This window comes from Oncorhynchus masou, chromosome 14 (genome assembly GCF_036934945.1).
Source record: "Oncorhynchus masou masou isolate Uvic2021 chromosome 14, UVic_Omas_1.1, whole genome shotgun sequence".
NCBI lineage: Eukaryota > Metazoa > Chordata > Actinopteri > Salmoniformes > Salmonidae > Oncorhynchus > Oncorhynchus masou.
This window is the reverse complement of record NC_088225.1, coordinates 35,947,011-35,959,510: the sequence shown is the minus strand read 5'-3', so window position 1 is coordinate 35,959,510 and position 12,500 is coordinate 35,947,011. Positions and strand designations below refer to the sequence as shown.

Below are 12,500 nucleotides of genomic sequence, written 5' to 3'. Positions count from 1 at the left end.
TATTACACTATATATGGTAATGACTCATAAAAACACTGTCATCTCTATGAGCATATATTACATTATATATGGTAATGACTCATAAAAACACTGTCATCTCTATGAGCATATATTACATTATATATGGTAATGACTCATAAACACATTGTCATCTCTATGAGCATAGATTACATTACATATGGTAATGACTCATAAAAACACTGTCATCTCTATGAGCATATATTACATTATATATGGTAATGACTCAAACACATTTATCTCTATGAGCATATATTACATTATATATGGTAATGACTCATAAACACATTGTCATCTCTATGAGCATATATTACATAATATATGGTAATGACTCATAAAACACTGTCATCTCTATGAGCATATATTACATTATATATGGTAATGACTCAAACACATTGTTATCTCTATGAGCATATATTACATTATATACGGTAATGACTCATAAACACACATGAAATAACATTTAAAAGGATATATAGATAGTCAATAAGAGGACAATGCTCTGTGTAAATGGATTACAACACCGACATGCAGCTGTTGTTTTTACGCATATAATCCTATTCCCTGTGTAGTCTCTATGGGTTCTGGTCAAAAGTAGTGCACTATGTAGGGAATAGGGGGCCATTTGCCATAGGGTTCTGGTCAAAAGTAGTGCACTATGTAGGGAATAGGTTGCCATTTGCCTGCGACAGCAACAGCTGTCCTGCGGCTACAGCAGCTGGGCTGAAACAGCTACGAACCGCACACAGACACACACCTTCACACACACAGTCATACACAAACAAACTCACACACACACACACACACACACACACACCATTCATGTGGTATGAATGTCAGCCAGTGGAAGCAGTCATTACTCACTGGTGTCTATGGTTCTGAGAGGAGGAGGAAGGGAGAGAGATACAGAGAGAGATACAGAGAGAGAGAAAGAAAGAGGAGAGAGAGAGAGAGAAAGAAAGAGGAGAAAGAAAGAGGAGAGAGAAAGAGGAGAGAGAGAGAGAGAGAAAGAGAAAGAAAGAGGAGAGAGAGAGAGAGAGAGAGAGAAAGAGAAAGAAAGAAAGAGGAGAAAGAAAGAAAGAGGAGAGAGAGAGAGAGAGAGAGAGAGAGAGAGAGAGAAAGAGAAAGAAAGAGGAGAAAGAGATATACCACCAGAGAGAGAGAACACAGAGGACAGAGAGGTCAGAGAGGTCAGAGAGGTCATGAGAAGATGAGCTCCTGCATTTTTCAGCATGTTCTAGGAAAAAATATAGATTTGGAGTTTGATAAACTTGGATTTTTTGGCAGGGACATGTACAGGATTCTACCCTCCACAGCATAACCTTCGCTCCAGATCAAAACTCAAAACCTACACCCTGATATTGGACGCAAATGCTCTGGCAAACAACCTGAAAACACCATCCAACCTGGAATTGAGTGAGTAATGTTTAGTCTGAAGCCATATTTTATGTTCAAAAGAAGAACAATACATTACAATGATATATTTAACTTATTATATTTAACTTTATGAGGACTGAATGCTGAGTTGGACTAGTAAGCCTGCTAGGACAAGGAGATGGACTACCAAGCCTGCTTGGACAAGGAGATGGACTACCAAGCCTGCTAGGACAAGGAGCTGGACTACCAAGCCTGCTAGGACAAGGAGTTGGACTACCAAGCCTGCTTGGACAAGGAGATGGACTACCAAGCCTGCTAGGACAAGGAGCTGGACTACCAAGCCTGCTAGGACAAGGAGTTGGACTACCAAGCCTGCTTGGACAAGGAGATGGACTACCAAGCCTGCTAGGACAAGGAGCTGGACTACCAAGCCTGCTAGGACAAGGAGTTGGACTACCAAGCCTGCTTGGACAAGGAGATGGACTACCAAGCCTGCTAGGACAAGGAGATGGACTACCAAGCCTGCTTGGACAAGGAGATGGACTACCAAGCCTGCTAGGACAAGGAGCTGGACTACCAAGCCTGCTAGGACAAGGAGTTGGACTACCAAGCCTGCTAGGACAAGGAGATGGACTACCAAGCCTGCTAGGACAAGGAGTTGGACTACCAAGCCTGCTAGGACAAGGAGATGGACTACCAAGCCTGCTAGGACAAGGAGCTGGACTACCAAGCCTGCTAGGACAAGGAGTTGGACTACCAAGCCTGCTAGGACAAGGAGTTGGACTACCAAGCCTGCTAGGACAAGGAGTTGGACTACCAAGCCTGCTAGGACAAGGAGATGGTCTACCAAGCCTGCTAGAACAAGGAGATGGACTCATAAGCCTGCTAGGACAAGGAGATGGACTACCAAGCCTGCTAGGACATGGAGATGGACTACCAAGCCTGCTAGGACAAGTAGTTGGACTACCAAGCCTGCTAGGACAAGGAGATGGACCACCAAGCCTGCTAGGACAAGGAGTTGGACTACCAGGCCTGCTTGGACAAGGAGTTGGACTACCAAGCCTGCTAGGACAAGGAGATGGACTACCAAGCCTGCTAGGACAAGGAGATACAGCTTCAACTAGCACTGACATGTCCAGTGAGAGGCGTCAGATCCCTTTAGCCCAACAATGGGCAGGAGAATCAAACCGGCTACCCCAAACCAAATGCAGAGGGCTTTGAAGCTGCCTCCCGCTGATCAGAGGTCATTAAAATACAGTAGCCTCTGTATGTACAAAATTACAAGGAAAGAAAAGAGTACAAAATGGAGCTCCTCGTGGAAAATCAAGAGACACTTTTTGTTGACTGTTATAAAAAATGGGAACATGAGCAACTTAATCTTCCACACAGACCATCCCCTGGTACAGTGTTATATTAACCAGACCATCCCCTGGTACAGTGTTATATTAACCAGACCATCCCCTGGCCTGACACAGTGTTATATTAACCAGACCATCCCCTGACATGACACAGTGTTATATTAACCAGACCATCCCCTGACACAGTGTTATATTAACCAGACCATCCCCTGGCACAGTGTTATATTAACCAGACCATCCCCTGGCACAGTGTTATATTAACCAGACCATCCCCTGGCACAGTGTTATATTAACTAGACCATCCCCTGGAACAGTGTTATATTAACCAGACCATCCCCTGGCCTGACACAGTGTTATATTAACCAGACCATCCCCTGGTACAGTGTTATATTAACCAGACCATCCCCTGGCCTGACACAGTGTTATATTAACCAGACCATCCCCTGACACAGTGTTATATTAACCAGACCATCCCCTGGCCTGACACAGTGTTATATTAACCAGACCATCCCCTGACACAGTGTTATATTAACCAGACCATCCCCTGGCACAGTGTTATATTAACTAGACCATCCCCTGGAACAGTGTTATATTAACCAGACCATCCCCTGGCCTGACACAGTGTTATATTAACCAGACCATCCCCTGACACAGTGTTATATTAACCAGACCATCCCCTGACACAGTGCTATATTAACCAGACCATCCCCTGGTACAGTGTTATATTAGCCAGACCATCCCCTGGCACAGTGTTATATTAGCCAGACCATCCCCTGACACAGTGTTATATTAACCAGACCATCCCCTGGCCTGACACAGTGTTATATTAACCAGACCATCCCCTGGTACAGTGTTATATTAACCAGACCATCCCCTGGTACAGTGTTATATTAACCAGACCATCCCCTGACACAGTGTTATATTAGCCAGACCATCCCCTGACACAGTGTTATATTAACCAGACCATCCCCTGGTACAGTGTTATATTAACCAGACCATCCCCTGGTACAGTGTTATATTAACCAGACCATCCCCTGGCCTGACACAGTGTTATATTAACCAGACCATCCCCTGGTACAGTGTTATATTAACCAGACCATCCCCTGGCCTGACACAGTGTTATATTAACCAGACCATCCCCTGGCCTGACACAGTGTTATATTAACCAGACCATCCCCTGGTATAACACAGTGCTATATTAGCCAGACCATCCCCTGGCACAGTGTTATATTAACCAGACCATCCCCTGGTACAGTGTTATATTAACCAGACCATCCCCTGGTACAGTGTTATATTAACCAGACCATCCCCTGGCACAGTGTTATATTAACCAGACCATCCCCTGGAACAGTGCTATATTAACCAGACCATCCCCTGGTACAGTGTTATATTAACCAGACCATCCCCTGGCATGGCACAGTGTTATATTAACCAGACCATCCCCTGGTACAGTGTTATATTAACCAGACCATCCCCTGGCCTGACACAGTGTTATATTAACCAGACCATCCCCTGGTACAATGTTATATTAACCAGACCATCCCCTGGTACAGTGTTATATTAACCAGACCATCCCCTGGTACAGTGCTATATTAACCAGACCATCCCCTGGTACAGTGCTATATTAACCACACCATCCCCTGGTACAGTGTTATATTAACCAGACCATCCCCTGGTACAGTGCTATATTAACTAGACCATCCCCTGGCATGACACAGTGTTATATTAACCAGACCATCCCCTGGTACAGTGTTATATTAACCAGACCATCCCCTGGCATGGTGCTATATTAACCAGACCATCCCCTGGCAGAGTGTTATATTAACCAGACCATCCCCTGGCAGAGTGTTATATTAACCAGACCATCCCCTGGCAGAGTGTTATATTAACCAGACCATCCCCTGGTACAGTGCTATATTAACCAGACCATCCCCTGGTACAGTGCTATATTAACCAGACCATCCCCTGGTACAGTGTTATATTAACCAGACCATCCCCTGGCATGACACAGTGTTATATTAACCAGACCATCCCCTGGTATAACACAGTGTTATATTAACCAGACCATCCCCTGGTACAGTGCTATATTAACCAGACCATCCCCTGGTACAGTGCTATATTAACCAGACCATCCCCTGGTACAGTGTTATATTAACCAGACCATCCCCTGGTACAGTGTTATATTAACCAGACCATCCCCTGGTACAGTGTTATATTAACCAGACCATCCCCTGGCATAGTGTTATATTAACCAGACCATCCCCTGGTACAGTGCTATATTAACCAGACCATCCCCTGGTACAGTGTTATATTAACCAGACCATCCCCTGGTACAGTGTTATATTAACCAGACCATCCCCTGGTACAGTGTTATATTAACCAGACCATCCCCTGGTACAGTGCTATATTAACCAGACCATCCCCTAGTACAGTGTTATATTAACCAGACCATCCCCTAGTACAGTGTTATATTAACCAGACCATCCCCTGGTACAGTGTTATATTAACCGGACCATCCCCTGGCACAGTGTTATATTAACCAGACCATCCCCTGGTATGGCACAGTGCTATATTAACCAGACCATCCCCTGGTAGAGTGCTATATTAACCAGACCATCCCCTGGTAGAGTGCTATATTAACCAGACCATCCCCTGACACAGTGTTATATTAACCAGACCATCCCCTGGCACAGTGTTATATTAACCAGACCATCCCCTGGCATGACACAGTGCTATATTAACCAGACCATCCCCTGGTACAGTGTTATATTAACCAGACCATCCCCTGGCACAGTGTTATATTAACCAGACCATCCCCTGGTACAGTGCTATATTAACCAGACCATCCCCTAGTACAGTGTTATATTAACCAGACCACCCCTGGTACAGTGCTATATTAACCAGACCATCCCCTGGTACAGTGCTATATTAACCAGACCATCCCCTGGCACAGTGTTATATTAACCAGACCATCCCCTGGCACAGTGCTATATTAACCAGACCATCCCCTGGCACAGTGCTATATTAACCAGACCATCCCCTGGCATGACACAGTGTTATATTAACCAGACCATCCCCTGGTACAGTGTTATATTAACCAGACCATCCCCTGGTACAGTGTTATATTAACCAGACCATCCCCTGGCACAGTGTTATATTAACCAGACCATCCCCTGGCATGACACAGTGTTATATTAACCAGACCATCCCCTGGCATGGTGCTATATTAACCAGACCATCCCCTGGCACAGTGTTATATTAACCAGACCATCCCCTGGTACAGTGTTATATTAACCAGACCATCCCCTGGTACAGTGTTATATTAACCAGACCATCCCCTGGTACAGTGTTATATTAACCAGACCATCCCCTGGCATGACACAGTGTTATATTAACCAGACCATCCCCTGGTACAGTGTTATATTAACCAGACCATCCCCTGGTACAGTGTTATATTAACCAGACCATCCCCTGGCACAGTGTTATATTAACCAGACCATCCCCTGGCATAGTGCTATATTAACCAGACCATCCCCTGACACAGTGTTATATTAACCAGACCATCCCCTGGCATGGTGCTATATTAACCAGACCATCCCCTGGCAGAGTGCTATATTAACCAGACCATCCCCTGGCATGACACAGTGTTATATTAACCAGACCATCCCCTGGCACAGTGTTATATTAACCAGACCATCCCCTGGCAGAGTGCTATATTAACCAGACCATCCCCTGGCATGACACAGTGTTATATTAACCAGACCATCCCCTGGCACAGTGTTATATTAACCAGACCATCCCCTGGCAGAGTGTTATATTAACCAGACCATCCCCTGGCATAGTGCTATATTAACCAGACCATCCCCTGACACAGTGTTATATTAACCAGACCATCCCCTGGCACAGTGTTATATTAACCAGACCATCCCCTGGTACAGTGTTATATTAACCAGACCATCCCCTGGTACAGTGCTATATTAACCAGACTATCCCCTGGCATGACACAGTGTTATATTAACCAGACCATCCCCTGGTATGACACAGTGTTATATTAACCAGACCATCCCCTGGTATGACACAGTGTTATATTAACCAGACTATCCCCTGGCACAGTGTTATATTAACCAGACTATCCCCTGGCATGACACAGTGTTATATTAACCAGACCATCCCCTGGTATGACACAGTGTTATATTAACCAGACCATCCCCTGGTATGACACAGTGTTATATTAACCAGACTATCCCCTGGCACAGTGTTATATTAACCAGACCATCCCCTCGTACAGTGTTATATTAACCCACTAACCCTCTGTCAAGAGGGGGGGGTGTTAAAGAGGGGTGGAAACTCAGGATACTAGACAGCGAGGACTCTGAGTCAGCTAATATAAATCTCTGGAACAGTAATGGTACAGGGCAACCCCCAAACAGTTTCAGCTGGACTTTCACCTAATCAAAGAATTAGCCCAGGAGGAGAAGCTCTCCCTTGATAAAGATATCCCCACCCCGAGCGGGTCAGACCAGACCTCTTCATTATATAACCCCACAGACGAGCGACTCCAAGCGGAAAGTCAACCTCCCAGCACAGAGTACTACTCCCTCATTGAAATGAAGGATAAATTCACCCAGCTGGAGGTAAGGCAGGTGGAGCTGGAACAGCAGGTGATTACAGTCCAGTCAGCACAGACCCAGACAACAGTCCAGCACAACAACACCCCCCTTAACCAGACCTGGAGAGCTGGAGGTGGAGAGACATATCAGCACTCTGGACTGTGGTGAGACAGCTTCAACATGATAAAAAGCATGAGTAGGAGAAGAACAGAGCACTAGAGGAGAGGATCAGACTGCTGGAGGAGAGGTTGAGGGGGATGGCGTGTGACAGAGAACCACCTACTAGAGAGGTGGCCACCCCCACAGAGAAGCCAGCAGAACAGCCCACCTCAGCACTTGACAAAAGTCTCGACACCACAGCAGAACAGTCCATCCCAGACCCTGACCATAATGTCAAAATCACAGAGGAACAGACAAATAAAGAACCCCAAGCCCAGGGATCTCACCCCCCTGTCAGCCACCCTAATAGCCCTCCTGACAACCCCCACACACCCACTGAGGACACACACAAGACACAGATTGTACTCCATATGGACTCAAACAGGAAGTATATACAAGAAAATAAACTTTTTCCCAAACACAGTGTGTATAAACTCTGGTGTCCAAACACCCAGCGCACCCTAGACCTTCTGTCTGAGGACCAACTAGGTTCAACCAGCCACATGATAATACACCCAGAGCCCTAGACCTTCTGTCTGAGGACCAACTAGGTTCACCAAGCGCACCCTAGACCTTCTGTCTGAGGACCAACTAGGTTCACCCAGTCACATAATAATACACCCAGAGCCCTAGACCTTCTGTCTGAGGACCAACTAGGTTCACCAAGCGCACCCTAGACCTTCTGTCTGAGGACCAACTAGGTTCACCCAGTCACATAATAATACACCCAGAGCCCTAGACCTTCTTTCTGAGGACCAACTAGTTTCACCAGGTGTTATGCTAATCTGATATAGAGCAGACCTAACTCACTCCATTAAATTAGACAAACAGGAACATTTTACATTTGGCTAGAGATTCAAAAGGAAATTATCTTAAAATAACAGAGAAACATTTCCTCCTGTGTGCTACCTATATCCCCCCACTAGAATCCTCACATTTTAATGAAGACAGCTTCTCCATCCTGGAGGGGGAAATCAATCATTTCCAGGCCCAGGGACATGTACTAGTCTGTGGCGACCTAAATGCCAGAACTGGACAAGAACCTGACACCCTCAGCACCTCGGACCTGCCTGGTGTGTTCCTTGTTCTTCATGATGCTCTCTGCGCTTTTAACGGACCTCTGAGACCATCACAGTGCAGGTGCATTTATACGGAGACTTGATTGTATTTATCATCATTAGTCATTTAGGTCAACATTGGATCATTCAGAGATCCTCACTGAACTTCTGGAGAGAGTTTGCTGCACTGAAAGTAAAGGGGCTGAATAATTTTGCATGCCCAATTTTTCTGTTTTTGATTTGTTAAAAAGGTTTGAAATATCCAATAAATGTCGTTCCACTTCATGATTGTGTCCCACTTGTTGTTGATTCTTCACAAAAAATACAGTTTTATATCTTTATGTTTGAAGCCTGAAATGTGGAAAAAGGTCGCAAAGTTCAAGGGGGCCGAATACTTTCGCAAGGCACTGTACATAGTCAATGATAGGCTTCGAGGGGACTCCTATGGTAGGTACACCTACAGCTCATCTCTTGGCAGTGGTACTGTAGACTACTTTATCACTGACCTCAACCCTGAGTCTCTCAGAGCGTTCACAATCAGCCCACTGACACCCCAATCAGATCACAGCAAAATCACAGTCTACTTGAACAGAGGAATACTCAATCATGAGGCATCAAAGCCAAAGGAACTGAGTAATATTAAGAAATGCTATGGATGGAAGGAATTTAGTGTGGAAACTTACCAAAAAACAATTAGGCAACAACAAATTCAATCCCTTTTTAGACAACTTCCTGGACAAAACATTCCGCTGTAATAGTGAAGGTGTAAACTTGCCAGTAGAAAATCTTAACAGTATATTTGACCTCTCAGCTTCCCTATCAAATCTAAAATGTTCAAATAGAAAACCGAAGAAAATGAACAACAATGATAAATGGTTTGATGAAGAATGCAAAAACCTAAGAAAGAAATTGAGAATCCTGTCCAACCAAAAACATAGAGACCCAGAAAACCTGAGTTTACGCCTTCACTATGGTGGATCCCTAAATCAATATAGTAATACACTACGGACAAAGAAGGAACAGCACGTCAGAAATCAGTGTAACAGTGTAGCTTCCATCCCTCTCCTCGCCCCTACCTGGGCTCGAACCAGAGACCCTCTGCCCACATCAACAACAGCCACCTTTAAAGCATTGTTACCCAAGCTGTGGCCCTTGCAGAGCAAGGGGAACAACTACTTCAGGTCTCAGAGCAAGTGACGTCACACGATTGAAATGGTATTAGCGCGCACCACCGCTAACTAGCTAGCCATTTCACATCGGTTACATCAGCTCAATGTAACTTAAGGATCTATAGATTCTAAAAACACTAAACAAACAACAACATGGGGGATATGTGTCAACAGCAACATTGGGAAAATCCTCTGCATTATCATTAACAGCAGACTCGTACATTTCCCCAATGAAAACAATTCACTGAGCAAATGTCAAATTGGCTTTAGCAAATTATCATACGACAGACCACGTATTGACAAACATACAAACCAAAACAAAAGCAAAGTCTTCTTATGCTTTGTTGATTTCAAAAAAGCCTTTGACTCAATTTTGCATGAGGGTCTGCTATACAAACTGGTGGAAAGTGGTGTTGGGGAAAAACATACGACATCATAAAATCCACGTACACAAACAACAAGTGTGCGGTTAAAATAGGCAAAAAACAGACACATTTCTTACAATTTGGGGTGAAACAGGGATTCATGTGTCTACTGTTTGCTGATGGTCTGGTGCTTCTGTCCCCAACCAAGGAGGGCCTACAGCAGCACCTAGATCTTCTGCACAGATTCTGTCAGACCTGGGCTCTCTGTGTGTGTGTGTGTGTGTGTGTGTGTGTGTGTGTGTGTGTGTGTGTGTGTGTGTGTGTGTGTGTGTGTGTGTGTGTGTGTGTGTGTGTGTGTGTGTGTGTGTGTGTGTGCCTGCGTGCGTGCGTGTGTGCGTGCATGTGCCTGCGTGCGTGCGTGTGTGCGTGCGTGTGTGTGTGTGTGTGTGTGTTACCTGAGAGCACGGTGAAAACAGCAGCGAAGGCGTTGAGTTTAAGTCCGTCGATGACGTTGCTGGAATGAAACAGCTCCAGACACATGAGACTGAACCCGACCACCAACAGCATGATGTATAGTACCTCTGATACCACCGACAGCCACAGGACTCCTGAACACACACACACACACACACACACACACACACACACACACACACACACACACACACACACACACACACACACACACACACACACACAAATAATGAAACAGCTCCAGACACATGAGACTGAACCCAACCACCAACAGCATGATGTATAGTACCTCTGATACCACCGACAGCCACAGGACTCCTGGAACACACACACACACACACACACACACGGGCACACACGCACGCATACACACACACACACACACACGGGCACACACGGGCACACACACACACACACAATGAAACATTTAAAAAAGTGATACATTCTAGATAAAACAGAAATAAATATATTCGCACCAAATAATTGATTAAAACACGTTGTTTAACTATGGAGATCTACAGTAGCCTCAACAGCACTCTGTCGGGTATAGCACCATATTGTAGCCAGAGGATAGATAGATAGCTTCTGTCCTCCTCTGGGTACATTGACTTCAATACAAAACCTAGGAGGCTCATGCTCCTCACCCCCCCTTCCATAGACATATGGGAATTATGCCGACATCTGGAGGACGTCCTCCAACCAATCAAAGCTAACATGTTGTCCATCCAATCAGGGAATTAACGTAATACTATGTTTTAGAAGCTTGGTGAGTTGTTGGATAGATTTTGAATTGAGCTTTTTTTGGAGATCTTTTTTTAACCTCTTGAATCTATAGGGGCGCTATTTCATTATTGGATAAAAAAAACGGGCCCGTTTTAAGCGCAATATTTTGTCACAAAAAGATGCTCGACTATGCATATAATTGACTGCTTTGGAAAGAAAACACTCTGACGTTTCCAAAACTGCAAAGACATTGGGGCAGCAGGGTAGCCTAGTGGTTAGAGCGTTGGACTAGTAACCGGAAGGTTGCGAGTTCAAACCCCCGAACTGACAAGGTACGAATCTGTCGTTCTGCCCCTGAACAGGCAGTTAACCCACTGTTCCCAGGCCGTCATTGAAAATAAGAATTTGTTCTTAACTGACTTGCCTGTTTAAATAAAGGAAAAATAAAATTATCTGTGAGTGCCCCAGAACTGATGCTACAGGCGAAACCAAGATGAAACTTCAAACAGGAAATGAGCAACATTTTTGAAGCTCTGTTTTCCAATGTCTCCTTATATGGCTGTGAATGCGACAGGAATGAGCCCACAATTTCTGCCGTTTCCCCAAGGTGTCTGCAGCATTGTGACGTATTTGTAGGCATATCATTGGAAGATTGACCATAAGAGACTACATTTGCCAGGTGTCCGCCCGGTGTCCTCCGTCGAAATTGGTGCTCTCATCTTCAGCTTTAAGTATTTTTCCATGGGATTCAGAGGAGAAAGTAGACGTCCACGAACGATATATCAATGAAGAGATATGTGAAAAACACCTTGAGTATTGATTCTAAACAGCGTTTGCCATGTTTCAGTCGATATTATGTCGATATTATGGAGCTAATTTGGAAAAAAAGTTTTTGGAATTTTCGTTTTTTTTTGGTACCCAAACGTGATGTACAAAACGGAGCGATTTCTCCTACACAAAGAAGCTTTCAGGAAAAACTGAACATTTGCTATGTAACTGAGAGTCTCATTGAAAACATCCGAAGTTCTTCAAAGGTAAATTATTTTATTTGAATGCTTTTCTGGTTTTTGTGAAAATGTTGCCCGCTAAATGCTACGCTAAATGCTACGCTAGCTATCAATACTCTTACACAAATGCTTGTTTTGCTATGGTTGAAAAGCATATTTTGAAAATCTGAGATGACAGTGTT

General features: G+C 44.6%; 1 protein-coding gene across 1 annotated transcript in view; it reads right to left on the bottom strand.

The window, feature by feature from the left end:
* The window catches only part of LOC135553790 (germ cell-specific gene 1-like protein), a 16,195-nt gene extending 5,481 nt beyond the window's left edge, over window positions 1-10,714 (bottom strand). Inside the window, exon 1 of the mRNA XM_064985737.1 lies at window positions 10,570-10,714. Within this exon, the coding sequence (XP_064841809.1) occupies window positions 10,570-10,681 (112 nt within the window). The 5' untranslated portion in view covers window positions 10,682-10,714. The remainder of the gene's footprint in view (window positions 1-10,569) is intronic.
* Window positions 10,715-12,500: the final 1,786 nt, after the last annotated feature.